The sequence below is a fragment of the Cydia splendana genome, chromosome 18 (assembly GCF_910591565.1).
Source record: "Cydia splendana chromosome 18, ilCydSple1.2, whole genome shotgun sequence".
Taxonomy (NCBI): domain Eukaryota; kingdom Metazoa; phylum Arthropoda; class Insecta; order Lepidoptera; family Tortricidae; genus Cydia; species Cydia splendana.
The window spans coordinates 16718905-16740993 of NC_085977.1; the positions used below are offsets into that span (position 1 = coordinate 16718905).

The following is a 22089-nucleotide window of genomic DNA, read 5'->3' on the forward strand; positions in this document are numbered from 1 at the left end:
GTCGAAACGGCTGGTTGTTGGTGCTCAGAGGCTAGAGAGTTTTTTAAGGAGGTTGGGAACCGTTTGCGAGATAGAGGCCTGGATCCCCGCTCCGGGTCATTCCTGGTGCAGAGGTTGTCCATCGCGATTCAGCGCGGTAATGCGGCGAGCGTTTTGGGCACCTTTGCGCCGGGGATGACGCGGGGTGGGATATTTGACTGACTCAGTAGTCAGTACTGCTTTGTTTTTGACTTGTGTTTTTTTTTTTGTGTTATGTAACTTGTGTAAATGTAATGTAATTATGTGATGTATTTTATAATTAATGTAATTTTGGTGTAATGTTTTATAACTAGTACAAATAAAAATACAATCGGTAGTGAAAAAGAGATACTAGCCCAATTACTGAAACATTGTATGCTACCAAATAAATATAAAATTATTTTTATTTAATTTATTTTTAAATGGAGACAATTCGACTATCTGCGAAGATTGTCGAAACTGTAAACATCGGAGAAAGGTCACCTGATACTTAAAATCGTAAACAGACATTGCTAGGTAAAAGATAAGGTCATCGGGTATATACAGCCATACCTGGTGTCAGTTCGGCACAGTTGAGGTCTGTCTGGAAGGATGAAGACTGTCCTGATCCTAGCTGGTCTGGTGGCACTGGCCGTGGCCGGCACGAGTCCGTCTGTTCCGCACAAATATGAAGTGGAGCTGAAATCTGGTAAGAGCATATTTTTTTTATTAATTTTCCTTTAATTATTACTCTTAAAATGAAATGACATGTACTTAAACAAATTTTAATTTAAAGCACAGTTGAAAAGTTAGTACCTACCCCCTGATCTGGGCTTACAGCGATAATTTGCTTTGGTTCCATTAACCCTTAATGTCATAATATGTATTCATAATGTAATTTTTTTTTAATTTATGAGTATCATATAGTAGGTACCTACCTAAATAACAATTGTGCTAGGTACAACTATATTCCTCGCCAAACTGTGATTGCAATTTGTTGTCGAGATACCGCTCATTTTTACATTTTAAAATTGAATGATATGTAATAATACTAAGCTTATGTTTAATGAGGGTCCGGGAGACTGCAGTTTAATATTGGCGGTGCTAGAGGTGTAGATGTTGCGGATAAGGTACATATGTGGCTTCTATGCCCTGGACCTGTAGTGCGGTAAATGTGGATGTATGGGTTCGTCTGTCAAAAGCTTTACTGTAATCTACGAAGGCTAAATATAGAGGGAAGTTAAATTCGTGATACTTTTCAATGATATAGGTCATGATGATTCACCTTTCAATCTGCCAATATTTTACTTAACAAACATAACTTACATAACAATTCAAATTCAATTTCTTTATTCATGACGTAAGTTACATGTCAATTTTACTATACATATTTACATCTTATGTCTATTTTATATTAAAAATAATTAGTATCTTATTTCAGTAATCATATAACATTGTTTGGATTCATAAATTCATCTAGTGAGTAGAACGCCTTATCTATTGAATATTCCCTTAGCTTACTAATAAACATATTTTCTGATAATTCAGCTGACTTCAAATTATTTGGTAAACGATTATAGATTCTGGGATCTATGTACAGTCGAGGACATAAATATGTACACATTTTTTCACCTTATTTCAATGGGTTAAGGTGAAGAAATGTATACATATTTGTGTCCTCGACTGTACCACACACATTGCAATAAAACAAATTGTACAATTGTATTTAAATCTACTTTTACTACAGCAATTAAAATAATCGGCACTAATTGTTGTTTTATTTGTTCTTCTTTTTGTGTTGTGTTATTAGTATTAAGTAAGTTATATAAGTTAGGTCCCTACCGAAAATCAGCGCTGCGGCTTGCCGTGGAATTACGCTGAGTTTTTTTTAATAAATGTTTTCTATTCTATTCTAATAACCATATTTTTTTATTACAGTTGACGCTCATTTTATTGAGCGCCAATATAAAGTCCTCCATCTTCTGGAGAGCATACAGCAGTACAGAAAGGACGCCGAATGGTTCAAGCTTGGTTACGAATACGATGTTGAGGCTAACATTGATAACTACACCGTAAGTGAAAAAGTTTTTTTCATTTCACTTTACTTTTTTTGCCCACTTCAAACAATAATCACTGTTTTAAAAAAGATCAAATCCAGTTTGTGTCTCTTTGGCCATTTTATTACTGGGTAATTAATCAAGCTTTTCAGTGTTATTGTTGTTGTATTTTCATTAAAATAATAAGTACATCAAATTTTATCCTGATCATACACCAGATATTCAAGTTTAACTTATTAAAATTTAATTATATAATTATACATAGGTGAGCTGTTCAAACTTTTAAATTGTTAACTAAATTTTTTTACTAAACCAACCGTTACAATTTCAGAACAAGAAGGCCGTCGAGGAATTCCTGCTGTGCTACAAGAGCGGTTTCATGCCCAAATACAAGACTTTCTCCGTCTTCTACGATGAGATGAGGGAGGAAGCCATCGCTCTCTTCAAGCTCTTCTACTACGCCAAGGACTTTGAGACCTTCTACAAGACCGCCGCCTTCGCCCGCGTGCACTTCAACGATGGCCAGTTTCTCTACGCCTACTACATCGCTATCTACCAACGCCCCGACACCCAGAGCTTCGTGCTCCCTGCTCCGTACGAGATGTTCCCTCAGTACTTCGTCAATACCAAGACTTTCCTGAAGGCATACCGTACCAGGATGCAGAACGGTGACTTCGACCCCGCCTATGCTGCCAACCACGGCATTTACCACGAGAACGGCAAATACGTCTTCTATTCCAACTACACCAGCCCCTGGTTGACTGGCAGCGTTGAGGACAAGCTTTCCTACTTCACTGAGGACATTGGCATGAACTCCTACTACTACTACTTCCAGACCCTCAGCCCCTTCTGGTGGGACAAGAGCAGCATCGCTCACTTGGAAGAGATGCGTGGAGACATCTTCTACTTCAGCTACCAACAGCTTATTGCTAAGTACTACCTGAACCGTCTCAGCAACGGACTTGGAGAGATCCCTGAATTCTCGTGGTACAAGCCTATCAAGACCGGTTACTATTGCCAGCTGTCCTCTTACTATCCCTTCTTCTCGAGAAACGAATACTACCAGATCAACAAGGTTGAAAATGATCAATATATTAACTACCTTACTACCTACGAGCAGTCTTTCTTGTACTACTTGGAGCAAGGACACTTCAAGGCTGTAAGTAGAACTCCTAATTTGTCTTATAACCTATTTTATATCTTAGGGCTTGTGCACAAATCACGCGAGGTCCGGTAGAGGGGGGGGGGGGTCACGAAAAAATCACGACAGATCACGTTGGGGGAGGGGGGGTATAACGAGACCCCGCGTGTATTTTTCTACAGTGAACGAAACTAAGAAAAAATATCTACCACATGAGTAGATACTTTTTCTCCGTTTCATTAAACATAATTTTTACTCCGCACTTCAAAATAGCGAGCCTATTTTACGAAATTTTGGAGCACGTGGCCTTGACCGGTCGGATAGAAAAATTTCAAAAAATACACGTGAGGTTATGTGGGGGAGGGGGGTAGCCAAACACCTCACGAAATATCACCAAGGGGGAGGGAGGGGTCAAAAAGTAGGCGAAAACTCCTCGCGTGATTTGTGCACATCCCCTTATTACAATGGCATAATATCTACTTTATCACTTGAAGTGTGTGATGAGTATTCATACTAGAAATTCTGATTCCTTTACAGTACAACCAAGAGATTGACCTGCGCAACTCTAAGGCCATCAACTTCGTCACCAAGTACTGGTTCACCTCCGTCGACCTGTACGAGAAGCTGCCCAAGAACTACGAACGTTTCTACGAGATCATCGGTCTTCACCTCCTCGCCGGCACTCCTGAGCCAGTAGACAAGTAAAATATCAAAATATACACAATATAAATCATCATCACTTGTGGGATGACGGCAAGAAAGAAATAAAAATTGTAGTCTATTTAGCCACCAAAAACGGCATCTTCCCGAAATTACATCATAAATCGCAATCAAAGACACGAACATGAATCAAATGCTGAAATATTTAAAATGTTTATATTACTTCTGAAAGTATGATCCCTTAATGATTGATTGTCTTTCCAGATACACCATCTTCCCCAGCGCTCTGGAGCTGTATCAGACCTCGCTGCGCGACCCCGTCTTCTACCAGTTCTACGCTCGCATCCTGAACTATATCCTCCAATGGAAAGAGTACCTGGAACCTTACAGCTACAGCCAGCTCCATTTCGAGGGAGTCAAGATCAGCGACGTCAAGATCGACAAACTGGTCACCTTCTTTGAGCCCTACGACTTCGACATTACCAACGACATCTTCCACAGGATTGAGGAGTTCAAGGGTAACAAGCCTACCCTATACACCGTCCGTCAGCCCCGTCTCAACCACAAGCCTTTTACCGTCACCGTCGATGTCAAGTCTGACGTCGCCACCGACGCCGTGATCAAGTTCTTCCTGGGTCCCAAATACGACAGCAATGGCTATCCTCTTAGCATTGAAGACAACTGGATGAACTTCGTTGAGCTTGACTGGTTCGTGCATAAGCTGACTGTTGGACAGAACAAGATCGAGCGCCGCTCCATCGACTTCGCCCTTTTCAAGGAGGACTCCGTGTCCGTAATGGATATCTTGAAATATTTCAAACAAGGAAAGGTTCCTGTTGATATGTCTGAGAAGTTCTTCTACCAGCCCCAGAGAATGATGCTGCCTAAGGGTACCAAGGGTGGCTTCCCCTTCCAGCTGTACGTCGTCGTCTACCCCTACACTCCTCTGCCTAAGGAGATGGAAGAGTACAAGGCTCTCTTCCCTGACATGAAGCCCATGTCTTATCCCTTCGACCGCCCCGTGTTCGAGACCTACTTCAAGCAGCCCAACATCTACTACGAGGATGTGTTCATCTACCACGAGGGAGAAGAGAACGCCAATTTATACAACGTTAAGGAGTACTACCCTAACTACCAGAATCAAGTGCCAAAGCATTGAGACAGATATCTTAACTAGCCAACTGGTGCTATAAGTAATTATATGATACTATTGAGACGTATGAAGTGATTTAACGATAATAAAAAAATATATAATATTCTTATTTCATTTGTCCTATAGAAAGCTTTTAAAAAACGATGAACTAATTTAACACAAAGTCCACATTAACTAGGTCAAGCAAAGACCTTATATTACTATGCCTATCTTATTAAACAAGTTTAATAATTCAGATATGTCTGAGTTATAGTTATATCTCTCGTCCTGTGCCGTTATAATGAAAAATGCATTAATGTCTGTGAGTTGTTTTCTTTTACCTAGCGTTATCCCGGCCTTTGCCAGGGTCCGTTTTCCTACTTGCCTTTCTCCACTTTGCGCGATCCGGGCGTCTTCTCATGTGTGCCCGTTTGCGCTCATATCGGCTTTCACGACTTCGAGCCATCGCTTTTTTGGTCTGCCGTGGGGTCCGCGGCCGTCAATAAAGTCGTCGTAATATCTGTCAGTAAAGTATAAAAAGTTAAATACAATATCGGTTTCATAAAACCACAGTAACTAGAGGTCCGATAAAGGACCAATAATGCTGAATAATTGAGAGCTCATCATCGGTGCGTATTCGATTAAAACCGAGCGCGGGAGTGGCAAGACGAAAATGCAATATAGTATAGTCATAGCACTGTTTTGGAAGGCTAGTTCATTTGGCTGCTTTGAAATACTTTGAATGAATGCCTTTTCTTTACTAAATAATAGTAAATGGATATATTCCTTTTGACGTAGGACTTGGACCCAGGCTAGCCTACCCATTAGGTTCGGCGGCCTGGGTATCCGCAAAATTTCTTGTGTTGCTCTACCTGCGTTCTTGTCCTCGGTGCATGGTGCTCAAGCCTTATAGGGAAAATATTAGATCCTTCCATTGGATCTATGGAGGCTGTACAAGTGTACACTGCTCCGAGGCCAAGAACGTTTGGTATATTACCTGCCCCAACACAGACCCGCCTGCCAATCCCTGTTCGCAGAGGAAATGGGACGAGCCGCTCTGTCAACTAGTACGGAAAAATCTTTTAAATACGTCTACTAGATCGGCAGACCGAGCTCGTCTCCTAGCAACTGCGGAGTGGGAGTCGGGTCTGTGGCTGCAGGCGCTACTCTCTCAAAACATTGGGACTTTTCTAGACAACACTACTTTCCGCCTAGCATGTAGCTTACGTTTAGGGGATCTACCAATCAGCCACATCGCTGTCAATTGGCGCGTGGCGCCACGGTGGATATTCTGGGCTACCATGGCCTCTCATGTGTTCAAGGGCTGGAAGGATCCCCCGCCATGCCCGTATAAATGATGTCATCCGTCGGGCTCTTGTTAGTGCCAAAGTACCTGCAGTCCTCGAGCCCACAGCGGTCTGGCCAGGGATGACGGCAAGAGGCCCGACGGAATGACACTGGTGCCTTGGAGCATGGGCCGGCCGCTAGTTTGGGACGCTACTTGCGTTGATACCCTGGCGCCGTCCCATGTTCCGAGCACCAAATATTCTGCTGGCGTTGCGGCTTCCTCAGCCGAAAGCTTCAAGCGCCGCAAATATGCCGCTCTGGGAAGCATATACATAGGTACATGTTTGCGGCGTTTGGTGTCGAAACTTTGGGGCCATGGGGGCCAAGTGCGCGTCGACTATACAAAGACTTGTCGGCGCGTCTAATAGAGGTTTCTGGTGACCAGAGGGCTGGCCACTATTTCGCCCAGCGAATTAGTAGGTATCGCCATACAGCGGGGAAATACGGCCAGCCTTCTGGGCACCTTGCCCGTTGACGGCGATCTGGGCCAAATCTTTTATCTGTAGGTTTTAATGTAATATTTTTTTTTTTTATATATACAGTGTGGAAAGATAAGTCGGGCCCTGGAGGGAAACTATCTTAAATACCAGGCTCATTTTACTTAAAGGAGACATTCCTTTATTTTTAAAAAGAAACAAAACTCCATTCTAAAGTCTGGACTTCTTGCAGGCAATGTAATCGTCCCGTTTGTACCTATCCAGACATTGAAATTTTCATTGAGGTAAGCTCTGGCAATTCTGATGATGTGGGCAGGTGCACCATCTTGTTGAAAAATGGTAAGTATTGTGTTGACAAATGTTTGTTAGAGAAATTTTATCCTGAATAATAATACTATCGATTAGTATAATAAAATGGAAAATGTTTTTTTTTTTTAATTTTAGTTGGTTCGAGTCCCGGGCGAAGCAAGCGAGTTTTAGAAAATCTTTGAATGCAGTTTTGTTTCTTTAAAAAAATAAAGGAATGTCTCCTTTAAGTAAAATGAGCCAACTTAAGGATTTAAGGTAGTTTCCCTCCAGGGCCCGACTTATCATTCCACACTGTATACAGGTTGGCCAAAAAATAAGTGAAGGAAATTTTTTTGTTCGCGATTTCGGGGTTGGTCCCATAGTAAAAGTCGCTCAGTATAATCCCGTGTATATTGTTCTGAAACAATTATTAGTGCTCCCTCTGCTTTTCACATCACTGTACCATCATGAATATTGAGCGATGAATGTAATGTTCGAGTGCCCACTTACTCGTAGCTATACGCATCGCTTGAACAGAAGGTAAAGTTATGTAAAGCGCCTAAGATACATAATATCAGTGTATTCATTTATTTACTTATTTAATCTTTATTGCACAAAATATACAAATAGTACCAATTGCGAATTTAATGCCTTAAGGCATTCTCTACTTGGCCAGCAATGGGCTTAACCAGAGAGATTAAGATGGTGCAGGGTTTACTTACTTACTTGGTTGGCGCGATGACCAAAAATGAGTCTTGGCCTCCAACACAAGAGCACGCCACTTTGATCGGTCTAGAACGGTATCCCGTCAGCTTTCGCCGACGCCGCGCTCACGGAGATCTGCCTCCACTCATCTACTACTCCTACTCTACTCTACTTATTCGACTTAAAGTCGTAAAAATGTTGAGTAATGGTCGTGATAATACCTATTTAGTACCCTTATTCGACTTAAGGAAGAGTAGTGGTGATAAATACGATATTTATACGACTTTAAGTTGAGTTATAGCCGCTTAAAGGTCGTATAAATAGCTTATTTCTCAAAGCAAGTTCCGCGTCGTGTTGTGTCAAAAATGACACCAATATTAACAGCAAGTGGTATGAATTTGTATCATTGAAAGAAGGTATAAGTAGCCATTTTTTTTAAGTTGGTGGTTTACAAAATGGGAGACAAAAGTGTATATAATATCTGTAAACTGCTGCGCAGTTAAATTTACTGATGATTGCTATATAAGTTTATAACTAATTGTTGATGCGCTTTTAAAATTCTTACTTATTTAATTATTTTGATGAACAAATTATTAAGCAGATGCCTTATGCGACACATAAAATGGTGAATAAACATTTATTCGACCTTGCTACACGACAATAAGATTATCCGACTATTTAGTTGCATAATGCACCGTTAGTCAAAATGACGACTGTTATGCTACCTTTATAGTACTTCGAGTCGTATAGCTACTCGTTATACGACTAAATTGTTTGTTGGGAAGTAGGCCCTTTATGCTGCTTTTGAGCTTTTGGCTTTCGAGGTGGCCAAGCTAGCGGCGACGATGCGTTTTGGTCTCACCTATTATATTCTATATACAAATACAAATACATATATTATACGGTTTAAAGTAAATGAAATTGTAAGTAACTAAGACACTAATGTACCTATATTACTAGTCTTAATAAATTTACGGTTTAACGTGTTTTACGTGTTTTTAGTCACTCGCGCGTCATGCGCGACTCACTTTTTCAGTCTTCATTTTAGGTTCTCCGAAAAATTTTCATCACCAAAATCATCATCATCTTCCTCGCTCCTCGCGTTATCCCGGCTTTTTGCTATGGCTCATAGGAGCCTGGCCCGCTTGGCAACTAATCCCGAGAATTGGCGTAGGCACTAGTTTTAAGGAAAGCGACTACCATCTGACCTTCCGACCCAGAGGGGAAACTAGGTCTTGTTGGGATTAGTCCAGTGGCGGATTTACCCTAAGGCCCATTAGGGTGGCAAGACATTAGGGGCGGCGGCGGCCAAGACTGCAAATCCGCCACTGGATGAGTTCGGTTTCCTCACGATGTTTTCCTTCACCGAAAAGCGACTGGTAAATATCTAATGAAATTTCGTACGTAAGTTCCGAAAAACTCATTGGTACGAGATCGTGTTTGAAGCCGCGACTTCCGGATTGAAAGTCACACGCACTTACCGCTAGGCCACCAATGTCTTTACCATGAGTTGAGCAAATGAAAATAGCGAGAACGTTAAGGAAAATGTATGGAGTAATTGTACAGTGCCTCTACCGGTCACCTAAAGAACTAAAAATATGAATTCGTAATAATTTCGTAGGTACCAATCACAAACGATTTTATTTGATTGTTCGTGTAGTTTTCGATACGTACCTAACTTCATCACAGGTCCTCACATTTTATTTTATTTATTTCTATCATAGCAGCAAAAAAGTGCATGTATTTTCAAGCTTTTGATCAAAAGCGAGTTGGCTATTCAGATTAGAGGAAATAAAATGGAAAACACTGTCCGGAATTCGGTGTAGTGAAAAAAAATGGAATTTATGTTTTTAGTTTTCGATGGAATACGAACGTATCTGCCGACAATCGCACGGCGTCAAAACTGCATGATATAGATCAAAGACATATGTAACTTCGTATAAGACGAATAAAGTCTAAGGAAAAAACGTGCCCTGGAATTCAAGCAAAAGTCATTCTCGAATAGATGGCGCACACACCTTTAGCCTATCCTCGGCTAGATGGCGGGACGACACCGTTTCATATTTAACAATTTTAACACATAGATATCAGTGAATGAACATGGATCAAAATTATATAAAAATAATAAAATCATTTATCCATATATATACATTTTTTGATAACTTTATACGTTTTCATTTTGAGTTTTAGTCGTGTGTCGATAGATGGCAGTAAATTTACAGTGACTACAAAATTTACAATGACAGGACCCCTCTATACTATCTATTCTTTTTGATATAGATATAGGCTAAGAGCTGGGGCTGACTTGATTTTAAATTTCAGTAAGAGCTCCGGCTGATTTAAATTAGGATTTTGTTTAAATTAGTGATTAGTATAAAGCCTCAAACTGTTGGACTGTTGTTTCACACATTGGTGCATAAATATTATACGTGTCCAGTATATTTATGTGTACCTAATACCTACCTACAACGAAAATATAACGAGTAGAAGGTTTGTACACAAATCGCTCGAATTTCTTTTATACAATTTATAACAACGAAAACTAGTAGGTAGGTACCAGAGGTAGAATACTAATGTTGATTTCAAATCGAGTCTCTTAATTTCAAACTCGGGTAAATCCATCTGTCAGATTATGCGATTTTCTTATAAAGAAATGGTAATAGGGTCGATATTTGCTGAGAATTACCAGAATTTGAAATTAAGCGACACAATTCATGTTGTTTCAGAATGTCCTTTTAAAATAAGAGCGTAAAATCGATTGTATGGCCGCTATAGTTTTTTTTAGCATTAGAAAGAAGGTAAGCGATCTTGACATGTCTTTTAATTGAAAAATGGTTTTATAAAATCTGTAACTATTACTTATGAAAGCAGAAGAATATAAAAAATGATCGTATTAGATTCATAATTGTTACATATTTGCCGTGACTTATTTTTAAAACGTGTTTTTCAGTTAAAAAACACATCAAGATTGTTTACCTTTTTTGTAATGCTAAAAAAGACGAACTATAGCGGCTAGCGGCACCTACCGTAATACGACGTTAGCTCTTAGCCTATAATCCTACGCTCCATGTGATATGGTGCACTTGTCACGAATGGTTTTCCATTTAAGCGCCTATGACGTGTATCACACACCAGCTTACAACTGTCCAACCCGCAACCTTAACACCGCGGTATAAGGTCGAAATCCATCCGACATTACAACACTGGTCCTTCGAACCGAATTCGCGTGAGAGGTGAATGTATGCATTAGATTAAAAAGGTTTAAGTGTGTATGGTATTATTTGACTTTTAAGTCGTTATTTTTGCTGTAGTAGGATGTGTAATGTAAATGACGTAATAACACAGGGATAAATCATTTTGCATTATTATTGTTTATTACGGCTAATGATGCAAGAGGCTGGTAGAGTGGAGTAGTTTGGGGAAAGTCAAAAATGCGTTGGCATGATAGAACAGAGTGGCAAAAATTGAAGTAGACCTACATCTGTAGGATTGAAAAGGGCTAAAAAGAAGAAGGAGATTGTTTTAGGATGACTCACGCTGGACCGGGCCGGGACCGGGCCGGAACTGGTAAAAGATTTTTATAGTACCTAAATTTAATGTAAAATGATTCCTTAATATTCTAGACATTTGTATTTTTCGTTTTGTGATGATTTTATTGACATTTGTATATATTAGGTACTTTTTTGACATTTGTAAATATTCCTTTGACATTTGTATGTATTGCTTTTTTTGTGTAAGTTATGTATTTTTTTTTATATTGTATATTTTGACATGTGTTTTTGACATTACAGATATATTTAAATTGAAATTTCACCATTGGCTATGTGCCAAACGGTTGCACCTTTGAATCTTCGGTCTTTGAAGGGTTCTGTAACTTTTGTATTCGAATAGTATAATGCCCCTCTCCCACGGCGACTTTTTGTAGCGATGCAGTAGCGATGCTCGCGCGTTCGCATAGATACAGTCGCGATGCGGTCGCTAGCTGTGTGCCCTCGCCCACGTAACACGATCCAGTCGCGATGCGGTCGCTAGCTGTGTGCCCTCGCCCACGTAACACGATCCAGTCGCGATGCAAACGCGATACCGTCGCGCTTCTGTCGCGATGCAAACTCGATTCAGTAAAGCTATGTATGTCGTCCGACACGGTCGCGCGTTTGCATCGATACAGTCGCGATGCTGTGGCGCGTTGCAAATGCGACTAACGCGCGTTAGTAGCGATGCTGTAGCGAGTTAGTAGCGATGCTGTAGCGAGTTGGCATCGCTTCTGTAGCGCGTTGCAAATGCAACTAATACGTGTCGCGCGTCGCACAGCATCGCTACCTAAAGTCGCCGTGACCGAGGGGCCTAAAGTGGCCGTTAGGGTTCCTTACCCAAAAGGTTAAAACGGGATCCTATTACTGAGACTCCACTGTCCGTCTGTCGCCCGTCTGTCCGTGTGTCACCAGGCTGTATCTCGTGAACCGTAATAGCTAATTTTCACAGATGATGTTATTCTGTTGCCGCTATAACAACAAATACTAAAAACAGAATATAATAAATATTTAAGTGGGGCTCCCATACAACAAACGTGTTTTTTTTGCGTAATGGTAAGGAACCCTTCGCGTGCGAGTCTGACTCGCACTTGGCCCGTTTTTATACTGAAAAAGATATTATGACTTCTTCAAGACATTGCCGCTAAATAGTATAAATAACTATTCTATATTTTTTCGAATTATTTTAGGGATATCCATACCATAATTTCTTGTTTCATTATTTCCTTCTTAGTAAAATTGTCGGCTTAAACCACAGCCATAATAATTAAAAGCGACAATTAACCCATTACTTCAGCACATGTGGCCACAGCATGCGTTTAACGTAATAAATCAAAACTTTCTAGGAAGCTCACACTAAAATTCATTTTTATGCGCTCATTAATTCATTACAAAGTTATTAATGCAGCGGCAAAATTGTGAACTAATCTGACTACGTACAAACTTTACTTAGCATCCATAGAAGGCTACGCCACCATAAACCGCAAAGATAGATAGATTTGTGTTCTCACGATTACAAAGTTATATTTTCAGGCGGTCAAATCTGGAACTAACGATTCCTTGTACAAATTTGTAGTAGCCACACATACGCCAGCGCCACGGTTAGCGGTATTAGTTGGTATTAGTAAAGTTGGTGCGGTAAATCAGCTGACCAAAAAAACGGCGCCATCTTCCCGTAACGTCATGAAAATAAAGATGGAGTGTGACTGACTGTATTCATTTTGTTTTGATGGGAATAATATTAATTGTTGTTTTGTTTGTTAGCTTTGTGATTGACGTAATAGGCCAAGCAATAAGAAGGTATATAGGGAAATGCTTGGAACACAATTTTTGACTCTGTATTCACCGTATCTTTGTTTGGACTTGTTAGGAGGTAAACATAATTATCAAAAGTCCTCGGCCGTAGCCCTTAAGCCAGTGGAGAGAGGGGGGTAAGAAGGTCCCATTTTTCGGTTTTTCACTTACATCTTGTTAATTTTTTTGACCATTCGTTGCCTGACCTATAATAGTTTCATAAGTGAATAATTACCATAGACCTTAGGTACCATTTTATTTCCGTTGATTCTATCAATTTGACTCGCAGTATATTAGGATTTTTGTCGTTATTGCCGCAGCTGTATAATTGCCTTTACAGAGTGAAATTCGCCGCCGTATTACTGCCGCGATAATTTTTGACTACTAATCAAATCAGTTTCTTTTTTCGAACTGTCAAAACGATTTGCTACTACACGAAGTTATATATGTCTTTGCTACTACGGAATTATGAAACATTAGCATGTGACGTCACGATCAAATTACCTACTCTTTAAAGTTTTATACGGGTTACAAAATAGAAATCGTGTCTAAAAATAACTACTGTCTACGTTTCTCTATTAATCTTCTGGTGCTTTATTTCTTCCATTGTGTACAATAATTTATTTTAACCGACGCCGTGTCAAACACAAAAGCTGTCACTCGGACGCCACGTCACCCAAGTGTCAAAACTGAAATTGAACTTTATGCATAAGTATGCACGTTGGTCTATGTTGCTCTGTGGTCTGTGACCGATAAATAAGTCTTTGGCGTTGGACCTGCGGTGCGAATATATCGGTCATTGTCGTCCAAAAGGTTAAATACAGTCAGATACCCTATTATGACGTTAATTCCGTCTTTATCAAGGAAATTGACAAAAATCGCCTCAGCAATACTCTATACCGGGTGTGGCCTGTAACATGAGCAAATAATTAAAACATAGATTGTACTCCTCAAAAAAAGGAGACACTTTTGTTCAACAACTTTTAAAAATTATGTAGTATTTAGACTACCATTTTTCATACAAAATAAATATTATCTTCAATGGACACCATTGCCACGCCATATCATTGTGATTGACGTTGCTTGTCACGCATTTAAATATAACAAAATTCGCAATACATTGCCTCTTAGAATAAACTTTAAAGTGTATTAAAAATCAAAACACAAGTTTTTTTTAAAAGTCGCTGAACAAATGTTGATCAGTATGAGGAGTACAGCCTACAGTTTAATTTTTTGCTCTTATTACAGGCCACACCCGGTATATTAGGTACAATGTACTTGTATATATTAGTCAAGAACAGATTTTGCCAAACAAATTGTGACACCGAAAAGGTGTGTACTGAATATGGTGAAGAAAAGACAGTCGCTCAGTTAAAAATACATTCGGACTGCTTGTTTTTGCGGAGTGAGTAATGGTTGCGTCTGTGATATACTTTACTTAGAATCGCGTAGACAAAAAAATGTTCTAAAATTCACGAAGAACTGTTTTTTGGTTTTATCTTAATCGAAACAATGATTTCAAAAGTAAAGATAGGCTCGTTCATATAATTCCGACAGTACATTCTCGTTTAGTGTGCCTGGGTGGAATGCTACATCTAAATCGTGTCATTGAGCTATCGTGCATTTCGCTCGTACTTGTCAGTACATGTACTAGTGACTCTGTGAGCTGTAGACCTCGCGAGCATAGCTTATTGGGACCGTGCACGATGACAGCGCCACACAGCGGTTTGATCAATCAACAATACGAAGTTTTTAATTTATTCGAAATAAAACAAATAAAAAATACGAAGTTTAAGTGAAAAAAAAATTACAAAAAGTTATGTCTTACTGGGAATCGAACCCATACGTTCTGTGTGCAAACAAAAAAAGCGAATGTTTGCAAAATGCGACCATGATAGTTCTTAGCTAAGCTGACGAAATTCGGCTACTCATTCTCGGGTAAAAACTAAATACCGCCTAAACCAGCAGTACAATTTTTCTACATTTTTTGCTATTTACTATGTAAACATATCTCAAAAAGAAAAAAACTCTTATGATATCGATACGACTATTTGTTTAGGCGCGAGGTATCACGAACCGGCCATTTTTAAAAATTTCCTAAAACTGGATTGACATAAAAATTTTATTTAATCATAGAATCTGGTCACAAAATTTCACGAGAATCGGTTGAGAATTGTGACCTGTATAGGAGAACATCCGGACGGACATACGAAAGCAAAATGCCCGAGTCAAAACGTAGACCTTCGCTACGCTTCGGTCAATTAGCGCGGGCGAGACACACGATAACTATTAAAACACATCCTTCAGATATCATTCTCAAAGCCTACCACAAACCACGTTACGTGTTGCCTCTCTGTCGCACTTATCAATTCGTACCTACATAAGTGTGACAAGGAGGCAAACGTGGAACGTCGTTCGTGATAGGCCCCCAGATGTCAGTGTACGTTCGAATTTGCCTGATAGTATTGCGTGGCGTTTCCGAAAAACTATTTACGCTGTAAATTAGAGTTTTAAATAAACTTACTGGAATCGCTATTTATAAACGTAAATACGATGCAGGTACACGCCCAGAAAGGTAAACAAGTTTTGTTTATAAAGCCGCGGGTTTTCTTGAAATACGCTTATGCTTTCCTCTTGTTGATATCAGTAAAAACTAAGTAGGTACATGCTTGCGGAAATTACAATCAATCAATGAAAACATTCTGTATTCAAATAAGCCTAAGGGGTCATTTAGACGATGCGAGTTTCATTACATTGCGGGTTTTGGTCCATCACGTCACATCGGCCGGTTGAATTTGACGTAACCAACAGTCCGCAATGTAACTAAAATCGCATGCGATTTTGCGCGCCGTCTAAATCAGCCCTTAAGTGTGGCTACCACCAGTTTGGTACTGACATAAACGCTTTCGAGAACGTAACTTACTTTCAATGCATCTCGCTCGTACTCGCATATTAGTGCGAGCGAGATGTATAGAAAGTAAATTACGTAGACGTTAGCGTGTATGTCAGTTTTGACACTGTCAGTGACTCATGGTACGGACTGTCACCAGTCATTTTACTGTCCTCTATGGTAACTAAATTATCTAGTTAGAAGGGGAAGTAACTGTAGAAATGTATGAAGCAACATATTATTGCAGGTGACTGTATCTACCTACCCACTTTTTCTGAAGTCGACTGTACCTTTCCCTCTGAAACACTGCAGTATTTTTTCTAGGAAACGTTCTCATCTCGGTTTGATTACAGGAACAGTTTCCCATTACGAAATGAGTATAATTTTATTAACTTACCAGTTAAATAGGTTATTCAAGTGCAATACATGTGTTCCGCATTTATTCTGTTGAAATCGGTGAAATCAAATCATTTATCTGAACGCATAACTTTTATGGCCAAAGATTAGTTTATTGTATTTAAAATGTAAGACAAATTCGTGTTTCAAGGATTTTTTTCCAAATCTAACGAAAAAAATCTTCAAAAGATAAAAAACCGGCCAAGTGCGAGTCGGACTCGCGTTCCAATGGTTCCGTACATTAAGTCCGAGTCACGGTTGACTATACATTTCTAATAGATTTTCCTATCATCTATAGGTAAAGAGCTGTTATGTGTATTTTTTTCATAATTTTAGACCCAGGTAGGTATTTTTTTGGGTACTTTCTTAAATAACTTCTAACTTATATATATTTTAAAATTAATAAAAAAAATCATTTGAAATTCTTAAAATCAGTTCTTTAGTTTGATATATAACACGATACCTATAGTTTGAAAAACTTTATTTTTTAACTATCTCCTTTACCCCCAAAAGTAATTAATTTGTTTACGTTACATCCGTCCGTCTTTGGGTCACTAATTTCCATATGTGTATCAAATTTCAACTTAATTGATCAAGTAGTTTCCGAGAAAATAGGCTGTGACATACGGACAGACAGACAAACGCACGAGTGATCCTATAAGGTTCCGTTTTTTTTGAGGTACGGAACCCTAAAAATGTAAGACAAATTGGTGCTTCAAGGAATTTTCTCCAAATCTAACGAAAAAGAAATTGTCAAAAGATAAAAATCGGCAAATTTAGTTCTCTATGCGGATTCTATGTGTGAACTAATATATACCGGGTGTGGCCTGTAACACGAGCAAATAATTAAAACATAGATTGTACTCCTCAAACGGTGACACTTTTGTTCAACAACTTTTAAAAATTATGAAGTATTTAGACTCCCTATTTTTCATACAAAATAAATATTATCTTCAATGGACGCCATCGCCACGCCATATCATTGTGATTGACGTTGCTTGTCACGCCTTAAACATAACAAAATTCGCAATACATTGCGTCTTAGAATAAACTTTAGGGTGTATTAAAAATCAAACCACAAGTTATTTTTAAAAGTCGCTGAACAAATGTTGGTCAGTATGAGGAGTACAGCCTACAGTTTAACTTTTTGCTCATATTACAGGCCACACCCGGTATAGTAACTAGGTGTGCAATATACCAGTTTGCATATTAGCCGGCATATTAATTGTAAGCTATACTTATTAAACTGGCTGGATAACCTGATATCCGTGTCAGTGGAGTGCAATTAAAGCGAATGTGCGAGACACAGGCCAATTCGAACGTGCACTGACATCAGAATGATATTAGAATGAAGTCATTTAGTTATCTGTGTCTCGCATGTGTCAATTGATACATCGCTGGCCCAATATTACAGGGTTCTATGTAACATTTTCAAGATATATAGATAGAGATGGTCAAGCAAAATCTTGTCAGTAGAAAAAGGCGCGAAATTCAAATTTTCTATGAGACGATATCCCTTCGCGCCTACATTTCTCAAATTTGCCGCCTTTTTCTACTGACAAGATTTGCTTGACCAACTTTAGTGGAAATTCGACTTAATGTCACTATGACAATGTTCAAATGATAAAATTGAGACATAGTACCCTGTAATATTGGGCCAGCGACCAGGGGCGTATTTACCCTAGGGCCATCCGGGCCATGGTCCGGGGCGCCAATCCGCTAGGGACGGCGGATGGGCCGTATGGCGCCCCTGGCGAATTGCATTTTGTTTTTCTTCCTTGACCTCCTGGGGCAGCGAAACGTATTGGCCCTGGGCGCGAAATTTCAAAATACGCCCCTGCCAGCGACATGTGCAGATATCAACTGAATGACAGATGTCATTCTGATACAATCATATTAGGCTTATGTTCGAATTGGCCGGTTTGAATGGAGCCGAAGTAGCCACCTACTAGTGTTGTAATGTAGCACGATATGTACTAAAGGTTAATAAATAATAAAATAACTTCTAAAGCCAACATTATTATTTATTTACATATTTATTGATCAAATAAGTATTAATTACAGTATAAAACCAAGGCACTGTGAAACTACAAAATAAAAGAAACGATAAAGCAAAACAATACACATAAAAATTAAATTAACTAAACATTAGATTTGGGTGGACGGCGTAGGGTTCGGCAGGTTGCCTCGGAACCGCCGAAACACCACACCCTTCGGCCAGAAGTCCGCGCTTGAATATCATATTCTAAAATCTAAAAAATTTTAAATACCTTTTCAACTAGTCTACCCCCGACCAATCACTATCACCTCAGAAATACGTTAGCATTTTGCTTGACCCCCAATGTGCCCCCAATAGAGGAAACTGTCAAATTACGACTATCTTGATAGATACAAGGTCTTAAGTGCCATATGCTCAGTAGATTCCACAATTATGTCTACGAAATTGGACCCTACTCCAACTAGATAAGGTCGTTAAATGTGTACATATATATGAGGGTGTCGTCAAAGGCACGTGCACGTGGATTGTGCCGGTCTTTTGGACTTATTGCCCTCGTGGGTCTGTCTTATTTCGACTTTAGAGTTTAACCTGGTAAACCCTCCATACAAAATTGTCCTATTTTCAATTTCAACTTTGTTATATAGTAAATTGGGATGAATTTCGTTTGTTTGAGAAAGCGATGAAACAAACGAAAGGCTACTTTACTTAACTTTGTTTTGTAAAAGTTTCTAATTAGATTGAAACGGACACATTGTAATACCCATTGGGCCTTACGAGGATAAGATGAAGTTTTGAGAAAATTGCAATACGTGGCAAAGAAATAGGTGTAAAAAAGATTGTAATGCACATAACTATAAGTAGCATGCACTAGCTTGCCAGATGGCCTACGTATAGGTGTTGCCTCTCTGTCGCACTTGTAAATTTGTACGTAAGTGTGACAGGGAGGCAACACGTCGAACGTGGTTCGCGGTAGGCCCTCAGCTTCGGCTGCGTGGAAAAATGCTGATGATGATTAAAAGTACCCTATGTACTTCCCCAGGCCTCCCACTATATGGGTCAAACATTTATTTATAAATGTCACTTCTGTGGACTATACAATAATAATAAATATAAATAAATAAATAATAAGAATAAATATTATAGGACATTTTTACACAAATTGACTAAGCCCCACGGTAAGCTCAAGAAGGCTTGTGTTGTGGGTACTCAGACAACGATATATATAATATATAAATACTTAAATACATAGAAAACAACCATGACTCAGGAACAAATATCTGTATCATCATACAAATAAATGCCCTTACCAGGATTCGAACCCGGGACCATCGGCTTTATAGGCAGGGTCACTACCCACTAGGCCAGACCGGTCGTTGATAATAGTTAACGACTCTGGTTATACCGGGTGTGGCCTGTAACATGAGCAAAAAATTTAACTGTAGGCTGTACTCCTCATACTGACCAACATTTGTTCAGCGACTTTTAAAAATAACTTGTGGTTTGATTTTTAATACACTTTAAATTTTATTCTAAGACGCAATGTATTGCGAATTTTGTTATGTTTAAGGCGTGACAAGTAACGTCAATCACAATGATATGGCGTGGCGATGGCGTCCATTGAAGATAATATTTATTTTGTATGAAAAATAGGCAGTCTAAATACTTCATAATTTTAAAAAGTTGTTGAACAAAAGTGTCACCGTTTGAGGAGTACAATCTATGATTTAATTATTTGCTCGTGTTACAGGCCACACCCGGTATATATCTGGTTATATATATATATAGATATTCCGATTTTCTTCGACCTATTTTGAGTCTCAAGTACTGAAATGTATACCGCCTGTAAAGGTGCCGCGTAAAAATTAGCTTAGATTCCCTTAAATTTTCGATGTCTACAGGAAAAATGCGAACAAGTTTGCTATAAAATGTGTATCTTTTCATCTTAATCGGTTCGGCTTGAAACGTGATAATCTTATAATTCCTATGATAATTATGAATGAATGAATGAAAATCTTTATTTCAGGCAACTAATGGCCCATACATAAATACCTTAAAACTAGCATACATATTATATAAAAATATATTTTATAACTAAACTTTAAAAAACTAAACACTACATATCACATTATGGCTGCTATGCATTACGCAACCCCGCAGTGTCAGGGAGCCGGCCGCGGAACCGCCGAAACTTGACACCCTTCGGCCAAAACTCCTCCTTGGTGAAGGTCGCTAGATGGTCAGTCGGATTATGATGTAGAACGTTTTGTAGGTATTTTTTATAATTTATTGTAGCCCATGTGATGGACGTCTACAAACCAGAGGCGACATGCGCATTGCCAACCCTTTAAAACTTCGAAAAACTTGACTTGAACATAGTTTTGTTAAAAGTACAGTAGAATCAGGAATAACCTCCCAACACGTCCTTTCTTTTTTAACCTATGCCGTCCTTTTCTGTCTTATTGACCGCCGCTGCGTGAAATTGAGGCGCGCGTCCACACAACTAACAAATCTAGTTATAAGGCCTTTGGTAAGTCAATAAGAAATGCTTTTGAACTGAATTTGATAATAACACATTCGGGGATACGATTTAGACTTTGACAGATTTGAAGAAGGGGCCCACTGATTAACAGTCCGCCGGACGGTATCGGCCTGTCAGTTAGAACAAAATTTTGACAGTTCCGAACAACTGTCAGGCCGATACCGTCCGGCGGACTGTTAATCAGTGGGCCCCTTCGAGCGTGCGACTTTCAACCCCAGCTCGTGACACAATAGGGAATATTACGCGAAATTCTGCGTAGGAGGCGCCAGTACCACTATCCGTCACAATATGGGGGTCTACCGCGGAACAAGAAAATCTAAATTTCGTTATCTAACCTCTCTATCACTCTTGCATATTCGAGCGACAAAGAGGCAGATAACTAAATTTCGATTTTCGCGTTTCCCGGTAGGCCCTTGTAAACAAACCGCCTTGATGCATCAATGTCATATTTTATTGTCTGTGAAAAATTGACAAAAACCGGACAAGTGCGAGTCGGACTCGCCCACCGAGGGTTCCGTACTTTTTAGTATTTGTTGTTATAGCGGCAACAGAAATTCATCATCTGTGAAAATTTCAACTGCCTAGCTATCACGGTTCATGAGATACAGCCTGGTGACAGACGGACGGACAGCGGAGTCTTAGTAAGAGGGTCCCGTTTTTACCCTTTGGGTACGGAACCCTAAAAACAGTTTAAGGCGCAGTATGTATAAGTTACTCTATGGTTTACTAGAGGAGCTAGTGCTGCACTCTGGCGGCAGAACATTGCAGTAATACTCCCTATTTGATGTAGGTACTTATAATTATTATAAGAGTTATATTATAACATAATAGGGAACTCTATCAAATTTTATCGAAATCTGACAAAATCAAAATCGACAACAAAATAAAAATCGATCCAACTATGTATGTATTGTATGTATAGCTGACTACCTACTTGGTTACTTGTATAACTACATCAATAGCAGATCTACATGAATACAGCACTGTGTGTAAACACTAAACAGCCTTTATTAGCCGGTATGTTATCCAACCATCCACAGACCAGAGATTGAACTAGATACCGCAAACGTCCGAGCCGCAAAGAGCGAGCGGGCGTACCGCAAGCGCGCGGGTGAAATTGTAGGTAAAATCCGCCGCACGCGCCCGCGTCATTTGGCGGCGCTCATAATTTTTTTTA

General features: G+C 39.4%; 1 protein-coding gene across 1 annotated transcript; it reads left to right on the plus strand.

The window, feature by feature from the left end:
• Nucleotides 1–594: 594 nt before the first annotated feature.
• LOC134799630 (arylphorin subunit alpha-like) lies at nt 595–5022 on the plus strand. The gene is made up of 5 exons (XM_063772069.1): nt 595–706; nt 1936–2069; nt 2386–3213; nt 3733–3896; nt 4120–5022. The coding sequence occupies exons 1-5, from the start codon at nt 610–612 to the stop codon at nt 5012–5014; spliced, it is 2118 nt and encodes a 705-aa protein (XP_063628139.1). The 5' UTR covers nt 595–609; the 3' UTR covers nt 5015–5022.
• Nucleotides 5023–22089: the final 17067 nt, after the last annotated feature.